This window comes from Python bivittatus, unplaced genomic scaffold (genome assembly GCF_059951505.1).
Source record: "Python bivittatus isolate LINGU-HERP-01145 unplaced genomic scaffold, Pbiv_v1 ctg000700_np1212, whole genome shotgun sequence".
NCBI lineage: Eukaryota > Metazoa > Chordata > Lepidosauria > Squamata > Pythonidae > Python > Python bivittatus.
This window is the reverse complement of record NW_028277098.1, coordinates 45035180-45055244: the sequence shown is the minus strand read 5'-3', so window position 1 is coordinate 45055244 and position 20065 is coordinate 45035180. Positions and strand designations below refer to the sequence as shown.

The following is a 20065-nucleotide window of genomic DNA, read 5'->3' as shown; positions in this document are numbered from 1 at the left end:
AGCTTTAAAATGGAACTGTCCAATAGGCTAACTAGCTGTACTATATTTAATATATTACATATAAATGGCACATTTCAATATTCTGAATGTCATTCCTGGATTACAACTTTTGTTGTGTATTACTTTTTTAAGTATCTCTATTTACCATGACTTTTCATTCAGGATTAAATTTGATGAGGTTTTTTATAATATCATACCATATAGCCTATGAAATGTATTCTGAGCTCCTTCAAAGACAAACTTTCATTGTGAGAGGCTTAATGCAATCTAGTAATTGTGTATACTTATCTTGAATTAACAAGTCTACTTCCAGTTTCTTGGGAGAAAGAATAGCCACGTACAATTCATTTACTTGCTATGTTTACATACTGTCATTCTAATAAAACATCCAAGGCAGTTTTTCATTTCAAAGATGCCATTCTAGTGTACTATTTCTCTAGATGACACATTTCTTATGGCTGAGATCCCAATTTGATCTCCTAGGTCACCTACCTTAGTATGTTCCAGCTTTCTGCCTAATTTCTTTAAAATAATTAAAAATGAAAAACTGGTATTTGAAAGCCACTAGCTTCTATCAATTTGGTTTTTGGGACTGTCTCCAGACTCCACATGAGCCACACAGGCACTTGCAGAATATCAACTTTGTTGAATTTTGTACTATTATAAAGTATTATTTGTAACTGTTTTAATTATAATTTCTGTACAGTGCCTAGAGTCCCTTGGTTTGGGGTGGTAAAGAAATCAAGGAAGGAAGGAAGGAGGGAGGGAAGAAGGGAGTCCAGTGCTTTGTTCTGAAGTCCAGAGAAAAGGCCAATATGATGGAAGCATCCTTGGGGGCTTCTGGTGGTAAAAAAGAAGCATTCTCATCAATTTGCTCTCTGGTAAATGGGCATCTTGAATGTGCTTCCACCCACCATTTTGTAAGAGCAAGTATAACATGCACTCAAAATTACGAATGTGCCCAGTGACCCAAAAAGGTAGGAGACTAACCTTCGTCTCTTGAACAAAAAGTTGAATTGATTTCAAAGTTGATTTGAATACCACTTGGGAAGACTATATAGCATTAATTTCATATGTCCCGTAGACATAAATAGCTAGAGATAACAGCTTTTACCACCTTAGCAGAAACACTGCTTATTATAATGCAATCTATAAAAGCCCAAGGATTGCATAGATGAATGGATGCAGATGATGGATTACATGTCTGGTTTTTCCTGGTTTTTGTTTTATTGTTTGTGATTTCATTATTGTTGTTAACCGCCCAGAGTTGTGTTCTACAAGGTGGACAGCCATATAAATCTTTGAAATAAATAAATAAGTAAGTAAGTAAGTTTGCTCATTCAATTTTTCAGAGCAGGTTCATTTTTCAAAACAATGGCCATATGAGGTTCAAACCAGATATTCTATAATCCTGCAAAAGCTGTTTACTGTATAACTGTTTGGTGAGACAAATTAAGTCTCTGTATCCACATATTCTTGTGCCTCTCATGTACTTGTAGCTCACAGCAAACTACAAGAGTTAAGCATTTGGCAGAGAAAATAATTACTATTGTATGTCTGCAAGAGTCTCCTCTTGCACTATTGCTTTAGCACTTTAGATTTTAATTTTCAAGGAAATTAGAGTAGAACTGCAAATAAAAACTGTATTATTAATATTAGTTGCATCTAAAAAGGTTGATTTTGCATTACATGTGTGTTGAGATACATTTCTTTGTAAAAAGAAAGGTATGGGGCCACAATCCTGAAAACAACTGTGGGTGGTGGGTGTACAAAAGGTGTGCTGAACTAAAAGTTATAATTGAAATTTTTAACAAGACACTGACATTATTTTAGATTCTTCTTCACGTTTTATATAACCCACCAATTAAGGATATGCAAAACGTCTTGAATTTAAACTGCCGCATTTTGAGTTAAAAACAGGCTGTTTCAACAATCTGGAAAGTTTTGAACTTGAAACGCTTCCAACATTATCAAAACAGACTGTTTTAAATATAGAACAATCATTTCAAGCTTGGAAGTATTTCGAATTCAAAATGGGGAATTTCAAATTCAGACAGTTCAAATTTAAAGTACAGTGGTACCTCGGGTTACGAACGCCTCTACTAACGAACGTTTCGGGTTACGACCAGCTTCGGCAGGAAAATTTTACCTCGGGTTACGAAGTTGCCTCTACTTACGAACCGGATCCGTGGCCATTTTCCCTGCTGCCACACGGTCGCGGCTTCCTGTGGGCGAGGTCATGGTAGCAAGGAGACGTTCGGTGAGGCTTGTGGTGTGTTTTGCGGTGTTTTGCGAAGGTTTTTGGTGTGCGTGTTAGCATGGCTCCAAAGAAAATGCAGAGCAGGCTTGCCGGGAGTAAGGCTCTGAAGAGAAAATTGCCTCGGGTTGTGACCAAATTCGGGCGGAGGGTGGAACGGATTAACATTGAACCCTATGGGGAAATTTGCCTCGGGTTGCGACCAAATTCGGAGGGCGGAATGGATTAACTGGATTTACATTGAACCCTATGGGAAACTTTACCTCGACTTGAGACCAACTCGAGTTGCAACCAGAGTCACGGAACGGATTAAGTTCGTATCCCGAGGTACCACTGTATTTTGCATACCATTACATCCAATTAGGTTTGTCTTTAATAGATAACTTATCTCTATTTGAAGCAAATCCATCAACTATAATTACACTTCTCTGACTTCTTCATGAATGAAATTAATATTTGCTTAATGTATAGTACATAGGATGGGAATCCATAATAAAGCACAGTTTCATTTACCGTTCTAGCTAAGTGAAAGGGCAGTTCCATCTTACCAAAACAGCAATCTCTAGGTTTCACAAAAGTAATAACTAGAATCTGTCACCCTTCTGTCAGGCAAACCTATTTCCTCTTCCCTTTCACGTACTGAAAATCTGCTCCCAAAAGACACAGGATTCTTCAAAACAAATTTTGTGGAAGTAGGGTCTGCAAGCAGAAGGGGATGAGTAGAAAGATTCACTGCACAAACTAGTTTCCAAATAATTACCTAAATTCTCTGTGATTTTATAGGCCCTAACATTTCTATACATTATGCTCACTGTAAATAAATATTTGCTCTCTGTCACTTAAATGCCAGAATTCTCAAGGCAATAGACTTTTCTTTTTTAATACTTGCATATTTAGCTTTAAAAAAATCTCTTTAGACTGGTGAGCATAAAGCACCATTAGTAGTACTTGATTTGTATTCAAACAAATCTCTTAAGCAGTCATAAACTTTTAATTGAGATTATTCTGGATATGCTAATTTACTTCAACAAGGACTCATTATTATAAAACACGGGGTATTTTTTCAAATAAAATAAACTCATTATAGTCTTGTATCAGAGTTAGGTATTATATAGAAATTGCTTCTGGAATTGCCATCTACGGTCAATTGTTGCTGATCTGTAGTGATAACAGTAATTTTTTGTGTTAAAAAGGAATGTACTGAAACAAGGCCCATTGTACTCTGATGTTGTGCTAAGATGTAAAATTAACTTTTAGTATATTTCAAGTATTTCTTTCGCTCTATAAACCATGAAAGAAGTGGATCGTTTTATTCTGTTTAATACAATTACCCATAAGAAGCAAAGGAGAAATATTTTACTCTAAAATAAAGGCAAAGGAAACAAGTCACACTTACCTGACGATAATATTTTTCATATACCGGATTTGCACTTGACAGCTACCAAAAATATAATAATAATATCATATCACTGCTCCATTTTCTCAATTGCCTAACTTTAAAAATATAAGTAAATAGGTTAGTACAATTAGGTACATATTCAGAAAGTGAAGATGTGAGTATTTGCATAGAATAAACTTAATTACAAAGTCAAAATGGTATTAGATTCCCTTTTGGATGAAACAATTACTGTAAGCTCCAACAAAATATTATGATTACCCTGAGTCGATGGCACAGAATTGTTTCTACTGAGAGAAATTTCTGTCAAATTTTGCATTTAAGGTTTGATAGTTGTTCTGCAGCATGACATCTGGTATGGTATTAATGTAAAATATATGAGTCATTACTTAGGATATAGACTACTGGTTCCTTTTTTCCTATTTCATTTCAGTGGGTCTTTTGCAGAATACCAGGTTTCAGTCCACACATTTCCCAAATCATAGTATTAATTTTTATATTTACGAAATGTAGTAATCCCAAACACAAGGCAACAGCATGGCAATTACACATTATGAGACACGATCATTTAACTAGCTATGGCACAACAATATGCTAAAACACCTCAACTTATCTATTTATTAGTGAATTACTATGAACTATTGGATTTCTTTTTCCTACAGGCACTTTTCACACATGCTTCATTTCATAGCCAGTTCAAATGTACAGCTTTCTGTGGACAAACACAACGAAATCCACTCAAAAAAAGGTACCACTCATGCAAAGTTATAATTGCTGGTACAACTATGTATACATAGTTGTTATTGTTTATGCAATTGCAACAATACTTAGCCAAGCAACTATAGATACAAAACAGTCCTTGGCTGCTTTAATTCTAAGCTTAGTAGGGCATTAGAAGAGAGCCCTGCTAAGTCAGGAAATATGATTTAATGATTTATCTAGGCCAGCATTCCATGTTATGTAGTGGCCAACTGGATGTACTTGATAAGCCCACAAGTCTAGATGGGAAGAAAATAGCCCCCTTCCTCTGTCACTTCCCAGCAACAGTATATTATTATTTATACATTTATTTTGCCAGGGTTTATATGCCACTCCAATTCAGGATGACTCTGATATACAGCAGACATGCTGAGTATAACTGGGGTAGTAGTAGTAAATAAGCATCAATATTAATAATCATTAGATGACTTCCAGGGGAGATATGGTGAACTGAAGACAGCTCTGCGAAAGTGGAGCCGATGACCACAGCAAAGACCAAGGAACCGGTGAATAGACTGGTTCCTTAGAACCTCTCCAGATAAAGAGAGGACCACATGTGCTCCAGACAGCTGCTCTTTGCAAGGAGAATGCAGAACAACGGTTTTCCGTGGGTTTATGCGCAGGAAGACAATGGGATTAGCCATCTTGCTCACAACCACGGCAGAGACTTTTAAAGGACACTAAGTTTGCAAACCTCACTTTCTAATCACTTTTGTAAATTGCTCATTAACTACTTTTAAGCTATAAGATATCTTTGGAACAAGAAGTTTGAAAATGCCGGGTGAGTCTGCCTTCAGTATGAATGAAAGAAAATTTTAATCATAAGCTTAAGAATTTAAAGAATCTGAAATAAACAGCAAAAAACTAAATAAGATTTTGATCTTAGAAAGCTATAAACAGACTCAGGATACAGATAAAATTGGAATATTGAAACTTTTACAATAAGATTTTGGAATTAATGATAAAGAACAAACAGCTTCTCATGGGAAATAGATTCTTGATTTGGCTTTTAGAAGACATAATAAAGATAAGCAATTTTTAAAGATAAGCAATTTAAAAAAACCCTGGACATTAGAGGGGACTAAAGTTTTTAGGTAGAGGAAAGATTTACAAGCCTGTAAAATATTGTAAAATTTTATAACAATAAAAATACTGAAGACGACTTTTGAAGAACGGAATCAGAAAATAGTAGCCACGATATCAACAATGCCAGTAATGATTTCTGTTTCTATGGATAGACTACGTCCAAAAGATCTTATTGAAGAAATGACAGATGCAGAACAAATTTTATCTGACAAGTTAGAGATGGTGTTGAAAGTGGATTTACAAGTGACAGGCCAAGAGAATGACTCAGAAAAGTATGTTTCACTGGACTACAAAAGAATTTGGCTGAGGTTTTAAATTTAAAAGGGAGATACAAATGACAAACCAAGAGAGGGACTTGGATAATTTTTTCCTATTAGATGTACAAAAGAGGCTTGTTAAAGCCCTGAAGAACTCTGTGTGATGGGACAAAGAAGAAATCAAATCCTACAATAATATTTTAATGAATTGAAGGTTAAGATTGTTAGCAGTAAAAGGAAGGAATATAAAGTTGGTTTATTTGATCATCATGTTACTTCTGGCAACACTTTATGGACTTTCTACCGATACCAGGACTGAAAAGACAATGTTTTATCGATTTGTTTACAGATAAGAAATGGGATATGGGTTGAAGAGATAAATATTTGCAATCTTAGAGGGAGGGGAGTGACTAAATTTGTTTATACTTGTGATAAAAGTTGGAAGTCACTTCTTCACATATTTTTCTTTTTCTTTATTATATTCTTTTCACTTTTTTCTTTTTTCTTGCACTTTTTATTCCTTCTTTCTATTGTCTTTTTTTAAAGTTTAGTTTGTATTAGATTTTACTGTTATAATCAAAATTCTTAATAAAATTATATATAATCATTAATGGCCTGATCCTGCATGAAACTTTAAAACCTTCCAAATTGGCCAATCGCAGCAAATTCCAAAGTTTAATTACACAGTGTGTGAAAAAGTATTTATTTCTGAAGGTCATTATCTCTCTGCATTTAGCCTCAGTGGATGACCTCGAGTTCTAATACCGTGTTTATTAGAGAGAAAACCTCTCTCTCTCACCATTAAGTACGACCTGCATAATTTTATAAGCCTCAATCATGTCTCCCTTATCCTCCTTCATTCTAGTCCAAAGAAAACCCAATTACTGAAGCCTATCCCCATAGGGGAGTTGCTCCAGCCCTCTAATCATTCTGGATGCTTCTTTTTTCCATTGTTTTCTAGTGCTATAATATCCTTTTGAAGATGCAGTGGCCAGAGCTATGCACAATATTGCAAGTATAATCTCACCACAGATTTATGTAAGGACATTTTTGTATCAGCAGTTCTATTTTCAGTTCTTTTCCTAATGATTCCAAGCATGAAGTTTGCCTTTTTGTTTCTCCTTCTCTGCCCTAATACAGCAATAAATATTGTCACATCTTAGGCTAATACAGCAGTGTCATCATTTTCAAACAAAACATTTATTTAAAGCTATTGCTGCTTTTGCATAGGAAACATATGCTTTTTCACATCCTGTACTTTAACATTCACTTTAACATCCCAAAGTCTTTTTAGTCAGCAAATATATGAACAATAAGACTTCAGAAAAACTGTACCAAACTCCTGTCTGTGTATTTGAATAATATGCCCTAGGCTATACTTCTCTTTTCAAACTCTTAATTCACAGATTTGTTTTTAAATAATGAAAAACGTTTGCTTAAGGCTTCTCCTAATCAGGATCTCAAGGCTAGAAAATGTATAGGTAGTCCTCACTTACGACTGCCCTGTTTAGTGCCCATTCAAAGTTACAATGACGCTGAAAAAGTAACTTTATGACTGGTCCTTGACTTACAACCATCGCAGTGTCCTGGCAGTCATGTGTTCGAGATTTGTATACTTCACAACCAGCAGGCATTTACAACCATTGCAGCATCCCATGGTCACATGATCACCATCTGCTTGCTTCACAGCTGGCTTCCAACAAGCAGAGTCAATGGAGAAGCCAGCAGTAAAACTGCAAGTCATGGTCATGTGATGTCCTGCTTAACAACCACGGGTGAATAACTTAACCACTGTGGCGGAAGTGAGATTGTAAGTCTGTTGCGGTCACGTGATGTCTTGCTTAACTACCATGTCGCTTAGTGATGGAGTTGCCAATCCCAATTGTGGTTGTTAAGCAAGGACTACCTGTATATACTTTCAAACATTAACCAGCTGTTCTTACAGCTACACTTTGGTGTACATTTCAGATATTTTGAACCAGATATTTTCAAAACATCCCATTTGGCTTCCAACAACTCAACAGCTGCCACTTTGAACATTTATAACGGGATCTCAAACTCAAATAATCATAACTGCAACATAAAAACAAACAAAGGCTGCAATACTGAAGCTTTTTTATACTTTGATACAAAAGTTGGTCGTTTTTATTAATTAAATTTTAATCAATGATTTGTGGTCCTCTAGAAGTTACTGAACTGCATCTTCTGACAGCTCCGAGCTGATCTGGAGTGAGAAATGCTGGGCACTGTAGCTTTGCACCATTAAAAGGGTGGTAGAAAGACATACCATCTTTCGAAGAAGGATCTTCCCAAGAAAGAAACTTCCATATTTATTACCCCATCAACACTCACCATCTCAGTCAAACTTCCAAGCCTTTTGGCCTGGAGGCAAAAATGGAACCAATGCAAGATTTCTCTCCCAATGGTCTTCTGACAGGTACCCCAACTGCAGTTGTTGCAGTTCACACCTTTTGTCTCCTTAGCTCCAATGGTGGCCCATAAAGGCATCTTCCAGTTTTTGCTGTGCAAGAACAGCCTGCTCACCTAACTAGCCCTTCCTATGGAAAACTTCCAAGCTACACAGAGTTTCCTTTTATCAACACAAGCCCTCTGTTCATATCTTCTATGGCCCAAGGTTGGGCTGTTTGGAATGGTGCCATAATTTTCTTCCTCATTTCATTCTTTTTTTTCTTTCTTTCTTCTGGGACGAGGGAATTTTTTTTCATATGATGGTCTGTTCCCCCAATCCCAAATGTGAAACTTGTGAAGGAACTGTGAAGGAGTTAGGATTCTTCCTCCTAACTCTCCTTCATTGAGGAGGTGGAGGATGACCCAAATAGGGGCACAGAGCACAAATTTATTTACCATACTTGGGAAAATGCTATTATGGACTCTTCAGACTCTGAAACTGGAGAATAACTTGGTGGATTTCCAGTTTGCTTCTGGAAGCCTCTATTTCTATCTTCTTGGGAGCTACAAGTCTTATGAAACTTTCTGCTGCAAGTATATTCCTGCTTGATTTACAATCTCCAGCCAGGATGCTATCTCTATTTACACTATTGTGTTGAACCTATTTACAACTAAACTAACAAAAGTTCTGTGAACCAACATGCTATTCATTCTTGCCTGTTTGCAGCTGTAGTCTTGAACAGGACATGTGTTACTGGCAACCCAGTGCTTCGACAATGCTCCAGTTCCAGCAGCCTTGTCATGGCTTTGCCTTCTTCTCCCATCTATGGTGAGTGGGGAAGCTGCCAGCATTGTTTCGGTCTTTCCCAGGCTACCAGTGGTAGCTGCAGGTCCCCCACACACAGGGAACAGAATTTAGTGGCAGTGCCAGCTTTCTCTTTTCTATGCTAGCCAGATGTTCTCCAGCCCAGCAAAGCTCGGCCAACAGCCCAGCTTGCCCACCAAATGCCTTTCTCACCTCTCTGCCCTGGTGACTTCTCCAACCTGGGCTGCAAGAAGACAGACCCAGGGAAAAGGATGAAGCAGTACCTGCCTGTGGGGTTCTCTGTCCATCTGCTCCTCTCCAGAAAACTTCCAAGCCTTCTTAGAGGGAAGGATTGTGGATGAGATGCTGGAAGCAAGCAAATAAGCATGCACCACCTTGAAGGTGGGATAATTTGAGTAGATTACTACAGAGCCCTATCAGACCATCAGAAAAATCAAGTCCCCTCATGTGGGCTCAAGAATCCCTGCTACATAGAATTGCCTAAATACAGTTCTCTCTGTTTTTCAGTACTATTGCTAAGTATTATGCCCCAGACTTGGTGTGCAATCTGGGGGTTGAAGAGCAGATGGCAGTCATGGCTAGGAGGGCCTCTGCACAGCTTCATATTGTGCACCAGCTGTGCCCATGCCTGGATCATGAGGCTCTGCTCAGAGTTACTCATGCCCTGGTCACCTCCCAAATGGATTATTGTAACATGCTCTACATGGGGCTATCCTTGAAGAACATCTAGAAGTTTCAACTGGTGCAAAATGTAGTGATATGAGCAATTTTGTATGTCCCTAGAACAGCACATTATGCCTCTGTTCTGTGAGCTGCATTAGTTACCAGTTTGCTTCCAGATTCAATTCAAGGTGCTGTTTTTTAGCTTTAAAGCCCTACACGGCATGGGGCCAGGTTATCTGGGGAAACTACCTCCCCCCAGTTACGTCTACCTGCCCCATCAGGTCCAGCAGGAGGGGCACATTATGGGTCCCACCTGCTAAAGAGTTCCATCTGACAGGGCCAGGAGGTGGGCCTTTTCTGCCATGGCACCTGCCCTCTGGAACATTATTCCCCCCAAGGTAAGATTAACCCTGACCCTACTGGCATTTAGGAAATCCCTGAAAACATGTCTTTTTCAGCAGGCTTGGGGATCCCAGGGAAATGGGGAGCCTGCAAGATAGTTACACTGTGTGTAGGATGCTGGTCCATTCTCCAGTGGTTTTATTCATATTTGTTTAATTGTGTTTGTTTCTAATTGGTTTTAATTGTTTTAACTGATTGTTTTATTGTAGGCTGCCTAGGCAGCATACAATACATGGGCAGCTATGTAAATCTGATAAATAAATAAATAAATACAAATAAATAAAAATTTTGGGCCACAGAAAATGACTTAAAGGGCAACATGAAACCCATGGCTGTGAATTTGAGACCCCTGATTTACAGAATGCAACCTAGAGATACTAAACTTGCCACACTATAGGAAATGCATTTAGGAAAATGTCAGCCTTTCGAGGTTGTCCAGATCAGGAAACAGCCTCCACAAAAAGACTACAATTATATTTTATTGAGATAGCCTACAGTGACAGAATTTTGAAAGTCTGATTGTATTATCCCTTCCTTCCCTCTTATACCCCAAGGAGTCAGGGAGGAACCAGTCTGTTTCTTCCTAATACTTTCCCTTCGCCCTAGGCTCAAGGAATGCTCTTGCACATGTTGTTTTTGTTACAGTTTCTGAATAGTTCCTTCAAGGTCATCTCCATGGCTCCCTACAGTAAATGGCTGGAAGCTAGAATTGTATTTCAATTGTATAATGTGTACTAGTAGTACAAACTGCATATGTGTGTGTGTGTGTGTGTGTGTGTGTGTGTAGGTTTTTGGAGACAGAGACTGACCCATAATATGAAGCAGACAAAAGACATTGGAGATAATTAATGCAGGATGAACAGCCTTTATTGATCAACTTGCAATAAGGATATTATGTAGGTTTTAGCTTCCTTTCAGACAAGAGCTGGGCTACATGTTGCACTAAATCAAAAATTAGAATTTATGCCCACATTATGGTAAGAGCCCACATTAGGGATTACCTCATGGTGATAAGGGCAGTGAAGCATCAATACTTCTTTGCCCGTATTGCATCCACTGACAGCCGTCCAGCAGCCCTATTTAGGGTGACCCAGTCCCCATTGGGACTATCCAGGCTATCTGGTGGTTACAACTGCTTAGATTTGCTCTGACCTGGACTCTGGACAGGTCAGGCTGAGGTGCTTGGGGCATCATCTGGTGAGCTGGGATGAGTCTGAGTCAGTGAAACCTGAGGAAGTGGATGGGTGTCAGCTCAGCCACCCATTAACTGGATCCAGGCTCTCCTGGGTCATAAAAGTGGCCAGGGAAGTGACCTGTGGTTGGGTCCATGTCCATGGGATGTCAGCCTCCTCGGTGGAAAGTGTGGTACCTCCTTCCTTGAAAGAGGTGGTGGTGATGCACCCCCTCCTCAAGAGGACGTTCCTGGACCCAATGGCTCTCAATAACTATCATCTAGTATCCAACCTTACCTTTCTGGGGAAGGTTAAGTTGGTCAGTCTACAGTTGATGAGAACCCTAATGAAAGTAGATTATCTACACCCACTTCAATCAGGTTTTGGGATTGGGATTAGGATTGGGATCCAGTCAGGTTTTGGGATACTTAGTGCTGGGATTTAGTACTGAGACAGCTTTGGTCATGCTTGTAGATGACCTGTAGCAGAGCCAGGATGGAGCTGATGCATCTTTCATTGTGCTCCTTGATCTCTCAGCCACTTTCAATACCATCAATCATAGTATCCTTCTGAGCTGGTTCTGTGGGTTGGAGATAGGGGACACCATTGTACGGTGGTTTCTCCAGGACTGGTTTCAGTCAGTGTTGGTTGGTGGGGGGAGAGACTGCTCCCTAAGCCCTCCTTTGTGTAATGCTGCAGGGTTCTATGCTCTCCAATTCAACATCTACATGAAATCACTGGATGGGGTTATCTGCCAGTTTGGAGTCTGGTATCATCAGTATGCTAATGACACCAAATTATTTATTTTGACCCCAGACTGATCAAATGAGGCTGTCAAGATTCTCTCCTAGTTCCTGGAAGCTGTGCAGGTTTGCACAGGACTTTGCACAGCTTCATCTGGTGTGCCAAGTGTGCCCTTTCTGAGATTGGGAACCCTTCAGACAGTCACTCTCATCCTTGTCACCTCGTGGCTTGACTACTGCAACATGCTCTACATGGGGCTACCCTTGAAGACCACCTACCTTCAATTGGTCTAGAATGCAGTGGCACAGGCAGTGATGGGCTGCCTTGGTATGCCCCTGTAACACTGCTTTGCGAACTGTACTGGTTGCCACTTTGTTTCTGGGTGTAATTCAAGATGCTGGTCATTACTTATAAGCCCTACATGGCACAGGGACTCTCTACCACCCATCGTGTCTGCCCAGCTGATTTGATCCAGCAGAGTTCCTTTGATTAAACAATGCCATCTATGGTGACCCTGGAGGCGTGCCTTCTCTGTAACAGCACCTGTCCTTTGATCTCTGGTTTCCCCCGAGATCCAGATACAGTGGGGAAAAAAAGTATTTAGTCAGCCACCAATTGTGCAAGTTCTCCCACTCAAAAGATGAGAGAGGCCTGTAATTTTCATCATAGGTATACCTCAACTATGAGAGACAAAATGGGGGAAAAATCCAGAAAATCACATTGACAGAGGTCAAACGTTTTCTGTAAGTCTTCACAAGGTTTTCACACACTGTTGCTTGTATTTTGGCCCATTCCTCCATGCAGATCTCCTCTAGAGCAGTGATGTTTTGGGGCTGTCGCTGGGCAACACGGACTTTCAACTCCCTCCAAAGGTTTTCCATGGGGTTGAGATCTGGAGACTGGCTAGGCCACTCCAGGACCTTGAAATGCTTCTTACGAAGCCACTCCTTCGTTGCCCGGGCGGTGTATTTGGGATCATTGTCATGCTGAAAGGGTATTTGGGATCATTGTCATGCCACATTTCATCTTCAATGCCCTTGCTGATGGAAGGAGGTGTTCACTCAAAATCTCACGATACATGGCCCCATTCATTCTTTCCTTTACACGGATCAATCGTCCTGGTCCCTTTGCAGAAAAACAGCCCCAAAGCATGATGTTTCCACCCCCATGCTTCACAGTAGGTATGGTGTTCTTTGGATGCAACTCAGCATTCTCTCTCCTCCAAACACAACGAGTTGAGTTTAGACCAAAACATTCTACTTTGGTTTCATCTGACCATATGACATTCTCCCAATCCTCTTCTGAATCATCCAAATGCTCTCTAACAAACTTCAGACGGGCCCGGACATGTACTGGCTTAAGCAGGGGGACACATCTGGCACTGCAGGATTTGAGTCCCTGGCGACGTAGTGTGTTACTGATGGTAGCCTTTGTTACTTTGGTCCCAGCTCTCTGCAGGTCATTCACTAGGTCCCCCGTGTGGTTCTGGGATTTTTGCTCACCGTTCTTGTGATCATTATGACCCCACAGGGTGAGATCTTGCGTGGAGCCCCAGATCAAGGGAGATTATCAGTGGTCTTGTATGTCTTCCATTTTCTAATTATTGCTCCCACAGTTGATTTCTTCACACCAAGCTGCTTGCCTACTGCAGATTCAGTCTTCCCAGCCTGGTGCAGGTCTACAATTTTGTTTCCGGTGTTCTTCGACAGCTCTTTGGTCTTGGCCATAATGGAGTTTGGAGTGTGACTGTTTGAGGTTGTGGACAGGTGTCTTTTATACTGATAACAAGGTCAAACAGGTGCCATTACTACAGGTAACAAGTGGAGGACAGAGGAGCCTCTTAAAGAAGTAGTTACAGGTCTGTGAGAGCCAGACATCTTGGTTGTTTGTAGGTAACCAAATACTTATTTTCCACCATGATTTGCAAATAAATTCTTTAAAAATCAGACAATGTGATTTTCTGGATTTTTCCCCCCATTTTGTCTCTCATAGTTGAGATATACCTATGATGAAAATTACAGGCCTCTCTCATCTTTTTAAGTGGGAGAACTTGCACAATTGGTGGCTGACTAAATACTTTTTTGCCCCACTGTAGACCCCACTCTGCTGGTGTTTCAAGAAGGCTTAGTCCTGGCTCTTCACCCAAGCCTTTGATGAGAATGACTGAAGCGCCCTTCTGGGTAGCGTAAGCCTGTATCTTGTTGTTACCCAGTTTTTGCCATCTTGAATTCCTACTGCACTGTTTTATTGTCTTTTTTTTTTTTAACTTGTTAACTGCCCAGATGCACTGAGAGTCAGGCAGTCTACAATTTAACAACAACAACATTTTCCAAGCCAGGCAATTGTTTGGTTTTTTTTTTTTTAAATAAACCATGATTTAGTGCAATGTTTGAATCCAGATCATGCTTCCACTATATCTTTCCTAATGCCTTTATTCTGGTTCACAGGAAGAACATTACCAGCATTTCCCTGTGGCATTTCTGTCAAGGTAAATTTCTTGGACCTGCTGGTTTGTCATAGTTCTGTTAGTTCTAAAGATTTACTATACCTCCTCCTACTTGTGACTGTGGGCCGTCTCCCTATTTGTGACTTAATTATGACCTTGCTGTTTTTACAAATGATATTTCCATGTACTGTATTCTTGCTGTCAGCCACCATTATAACTACATATAACTGGGATTAAATACTGAATATAGCAAAAACAGTTATAAAAATTGATGGCTGAAGTCTACCATACTGATTATAATTTAAAATGAAGTGATTTTAGAATAGACTATAGATTTTTTCCCCCATGTAGTATAGCCACTTTAATCAGGTTTTTTTGCAGATAATGCATTAGGTCTTCATCCAAAACAGTAACAGTTTTCACACTTTTTTTTTTTTACATTAAGAAAGCCCTTTCAGGGGAACTGCAAAATTAAAATTGGAAAAGTGATAAAGATCTGGGTATTAAAATGGCTTACAATCCACTGAGGAAGTCTGCTATGAAATTTATTAGAAAAAAAATTCATTCCAAAAAGGAAGGGGAAATGAGGAGGGAAATTTTAGGCTAGCCGAACGCAACTTCAAAAAAGCTGACTCAGCAAATTAGGATCTCTGTCACCACAAAATACCTCAATTATTCTTTGTTTTTAAAACACCAGTGCAAAAGATCTAGGTCATTCAGTCCTTACTGTGTTACCATCTTTCTAAAATTATATAAAAGAGCGGAGCTGATCTTCCTTTGCAAGAGTTTTCTGTATAAATAAAGTCTTGATATATGATGTACTTCAAAAAGCATGCCTGTATTACTTTGTAAGCCACCAGTTTCAACCAACTCTTAGCAGTTTACAATCATAAAATCAACACAGTAAAATAATAATAATCACAGTAACATAATAAAAAATAGACAACAGAAAATCACAGTGCTACACAACCAAACTATTAGGCTCCAAATATCTTGCGAAAGAGCTCTGTTTTCAAAGGACTTCCTAAATGAAACCAGCATAACTGCAACTTGAACCTGTTCCATCAGGTGGGGGCCTATTTACAGAAAAACATTGCCTTTGGGACCCTACACCTCTCACCTCATAACAATGGAGTAGCCTAAGTTGACCCACCTCAGTAGAGGACAGGTGAGAAGGCAGTCCTGAAAGTACCTAAAAGCCAAAGGATGCAAGCCTTCACAAGTTGAAACTAGCACTCTGAATGGCCCTTGGAAGCCTATTGGCAGCTAATTAAATGCTTGCAACAGTGGTGTAACATGGCTGCAGTAGCTCTTCCTCGCAGTGAATTCCACGAGATAGCAGGTATCAGTTATGTGCATACATTTATTTGTTTGAACAAGTTATGCTACACTAACACCATTTATGTTTGCTCCAAAATGTTACTGATTCTAAACACAGCTCTTCCTCCTCAAACAGATGTTAATTTCTGTTAGCTCAAGGGCCACTCCGGATTTTGAGCAGCATGCCAGGGCCAAAGTCTCAAAATAGATGCAAGCACCTTTTCTTCTTTCCTTAATGTTTTTATTTAATTTTTATTTATTCTTCTCAAGCATTGCTTTTTCACATTGTATTTTATTGGCAGTTTTTTGTTAATAGCAATATCGCCTCTCCTAAAACAAAACACATCCTTGTGATAAAATTATTGCATGCTATATATTTAACTTGTATTGCTATTAAGACTTTATTCAAATGTAACAATCAAACTTATGGAACACTGGATTGCTAATTAAGTCATGATGTGATCAAATGAAATAAAAAGCTTCTATATTTAGAAATATTGTGGCTAATACTCATTCATTTCAATTTCTTCAGAAACACAGAAATAGTTGCAAAAAATACACGTTATTAAAAACACTAGATCCCTTTACCTGTAGTAATAATTCTGCTTTTACACAGCTAATTTATGTGTACCAATTTTAATAAGACATTATTAAAGAGTAGTGATGACTTAACATGTTCCCAGCAGAATTAAAGGTAACAAACATTCATGACATATGCAATTTGGATAACTAAGAGTTTCAACATCCCACTGCAACATTCCTTTCTTGATACTTTAAGAAAGCCTGAGAGTATACTGTATTCATTCTAAATATGAATCACCACTGAATGTATTGCTTTGAAAAGACAACCACCAGCAATATATAGCTCATAACCAAAAGAGTTTCTAAAGTTTCTAATTCTGAAGCTGACTTCCAAGTCTTTACCCTATTTGTATAGTGCTGTCATACCTGCTTTGTCCCTGATATACATGTGTTTCACTTGCTTGCATGCACAAGAACCAGTGCAAAATTCAGAAAATTTCCATACAGGTAACAAATACTTGCTAGAATCTTAGAAGAATCCATCTGTTTTCTATTACTTACAGTTTTGCATCATTGCAATATAGTCTATGAACAAAGTAAACATATTGTGAAATGCTAAAACATATGTCAAGTTTCAGCATTTCACATTAAATATGTCATCAAAACTGGAAAACAAAAAAATCTAACAACTCTTGAAATCCTGTGATATTCACAACTACAATTTCATCTTCAAGGGAATTTTCTCAGTCCAATAAATAGAATTTATGTTTTTTGTTTCTGCTAGAGTTTACCAAATGAGAGTAATATACATCACACATCACAACAATATTGTGAAAAGGGTAAAGTGGAAAGAAAATAGTAGACTGAAGTCAATATATATAGCCAAATGTAACAAAGGCTGGTTGGATACACGTTCTCTGACCTGAAGATAAATGGATGCAGTGAACTTAGGTGACATTTGGCTATAGTAGAAGCATACTTGTTTTCAGGGCAAAGAGTATACTTTCAAAGAGTTTTACTGGAGTTAGATGTTTATTTTCACCTTAGTGAGTTTCAAAAGTAAATAAAGTTCCTAAACTGTGACATTCATATCCACATCTAGTACTCTAAGCACTTAGCCAATTATTTCAGTTGTACTAAACTATTTTTATTAATATACTCTTGCTCAGTTGCACAGCTATATCAATCTTTTAACTGAATACTGTAAGTTTCAAATTCACATTCTATTTCATTCCCTCAACACTTCCTACTTTGAAGAGTATCATAGCTTACAGAGATGTGAGACTGTCAAGTTAAAAATTAGTGCAAAACTTTTTGTTTTCAAAGCAGAATTATGTTGAATATATACAATATGCTAGGTAAACATGGACTTGACTAGTTGTGATGCAGTATGCTTAAGCTTCTGGTTCTGCATTTTGTGTGAACCCAGGGAGTTATGTTAATTTTGTAAACCAAAGTTCACTTAACCATGAATTAGTGAGTTGGAGTTGCTTTAAATTCCAGTTCCTGTGAACTGACAGTAGTGTCTGCTTTAGGACTTCATATCACACTTAAACTTATATAAGCTTCTAAACATGCTACAGGACTCCATGTGAGGGGAGTATAAGATGGTAGCCACTAATTGAGATTTATTTGGTTTAGCAAGTTGTGTAAACTGTAACACAATCTTTATACTAGCCTCACTTTTGCTCATATATTCATTTCCTGATTTCATTCCCACTTCATCAGTACAATACAGTAAAGACTCCTTTGAGTTGAAATCAACTCCTGGTGACAGCATCTGTGTAGTTTTCTTATAAGCAAGTGCAGAGTAGCAGTCTCAAATTTCATTTGATTGCTCCATTTGCTAGCGCCTTATGATAACTGTGCAGCAGTGTTTCAAATAAACAACTATGTCCCTGTTGAAAAAGATAATTCAGAGAATAAAGCATCTTATTTTTATGTGACCCCATATAAACAGCCTTGTTTAAACCCACAGTAAGGTGGAGTATAAATTTGATATATATAACGTACATATTGAAGACTCCAAGAGCTGCAGCAGTACTAAGATAATGAGCAAAGCATGAATGAACTAGATCTATGATTGAACTTCCTGATTATATATAAAAATAACATGAAAAGGTAACCAAGATTTTACATTTCCCATTCTAAAAGTTAAATGTTCATATATCAGCTGCTCTGAAATGCATGATTAATTTCTATGTATATGAGTTAGGAATTCATATACTTGAATTTCAATTAGGAACACAATTTGGAGTTTTCCCTCAGAAGTTCTATATTATCCAGTAGCACCTGGAATTATTATAATGAAAAGCGAGTAATGATTTAAAAAATGTCTGTTCTTGCTCGCTGTTATGTTACAGAAACCCTGAAAAATAAGCTACTGTCCTCCAATTATAGTCATGAAACCAAGTTTCCCCTTCACTTAATTTACTATTTAATATACCTGTATTGTTATGAGATGCTTTCTGAGTAATATATTTAACATTTTGAACCCCAGAAATCATATCAGAAAAGCCCAAGTAGAAAAGAGAATACATGGGCCTAGAATAAGTGTGTCCCTCCTAAGAAACTGAAGGAATTGATAAGAACAGATCACAAATTGAAAAGCAGGCACACGGAGGATTATGGGTATGAAGGAAACACAGCAATATCCAGGGCCATACATGTAACCACTGGACTGGAAAACCCCACAGATACCCCGGAACTGCACACCATTGAAATGCCCAATTTAAAACAACACATATAGAGCACAGGATACGGTAACACCAGTACAGTATTCGTACTGGAAAGGAAACAGAAATGAATGCCCGCTGGGAATTGTAGGGAGTCCCCCTCTGACACTTCAGGAGCCTAATTTTGCGGCGGCACGAAGCGCTTCTGCGAGCTCAGCCCACTTCAGCAGACGGGGAGGACGGCCTGAAAGGTGGCAGGCGCGCAGACAGGGCGTGCAAGGCGTGGGCACGGCACAGTCAAAGAGGGCGCCTCGGCTCTCCGAGTACAACAAAGTAGGAGGGGAGAGATGATGAGGAAAAAACAGAGAAATAATGGGGGTGATCTACGAAAAACGGGAGCGGGAAGGAAAAAGACGCCGCACATCGCCCAGGATGCAGACAATACGCTCGGTGCAAGATACCGCGCGAATGGGGAAGTCAAGGAAGGAGCCGGGCGGAAGCCCTACGAGCAGCCCGGGCAGAGAGCACGGGCCAGGCGGGAGACACGAAGATGCAGAGCCCCGAGTAGCGGCTACGACGACATTGCGAAGGAGATTCTGCGCCAGCGCTGCAAGCGAGACCCCCGCCGCTCCTCGCGAGAGGAGGCCAGCTCAGCGCTTTGGCTGCCTTCCACCTCCCCGAGCTAGCCCGGACCCCCGGACCCCTTTCTCTCAAGACAGCCCTTACCTGGGTCAGGGAGAAATGAGAGGCCATGCTGCTTCCATCATGCACCGCCCGAGCGAAAGGAGAAGAGCGAAGACACGCAGCGAGGCCCGGCCGATCAAGCAAGCGCTACCAGGCTCAGCCCTCGCTCCCTCCAACTTCAGCAACTTCCCCGAGCCAGCCCGCCCTGGCCCCGCCCCCTCGCTACGCGGCAAATCCCGGAGTCGGATTTCCCTGAAAGTCCTGCTGGATCGGAGCCACCGATCAGTCCCTGAATTCGGCCTTAGAACATTACGGTATTACAGTACGTGCTTCTCTGGCCCGGAAGATTCGGAACGGCTCCAGTTGGTGCAGCAACTGCAAATATGTGGCCTGGTTTCAGAGGACGGGTGGACTGGACATCTGTTTCCGTTTGGCGAGTTAGGGTGA

The 20065-nt window shown here is 39.6% G+C and overlaps 1 protein-coding gene across 2 annotated transcripts in view; it reads right to left on the bottom strand.

The window, feature by feature from the left end:
* The window catches only part of EPS15 (epidermal growth factor receptor pathway substrate 15), a 62888-nt gene extending 43053 nt beyond the window's left edge, over positions 1-19835 (bottom strand). For both annotated transcript variants that reach the window (XM_007431244.4, XM_007431245.4), the window contains exons 1-2: positions 19661-19835; positions 3654-3695 (exon numbers count right to left, since the gene is read on the bottom strand). In XM_007431244.4, coding sequence (XP_007431306.1) covers positions 3654-3695; positions 19661-19687 — 69 coding nt within the window. In that variant the 5' untranslated portion in view covers positions 19688-19835. The remainder of the gene's footprint in view (positions 1-3653; positions 3696-19660) is intronic.
* Between the last annotated feature and the right edge of the window lie 230 nt (positions 19836-20065).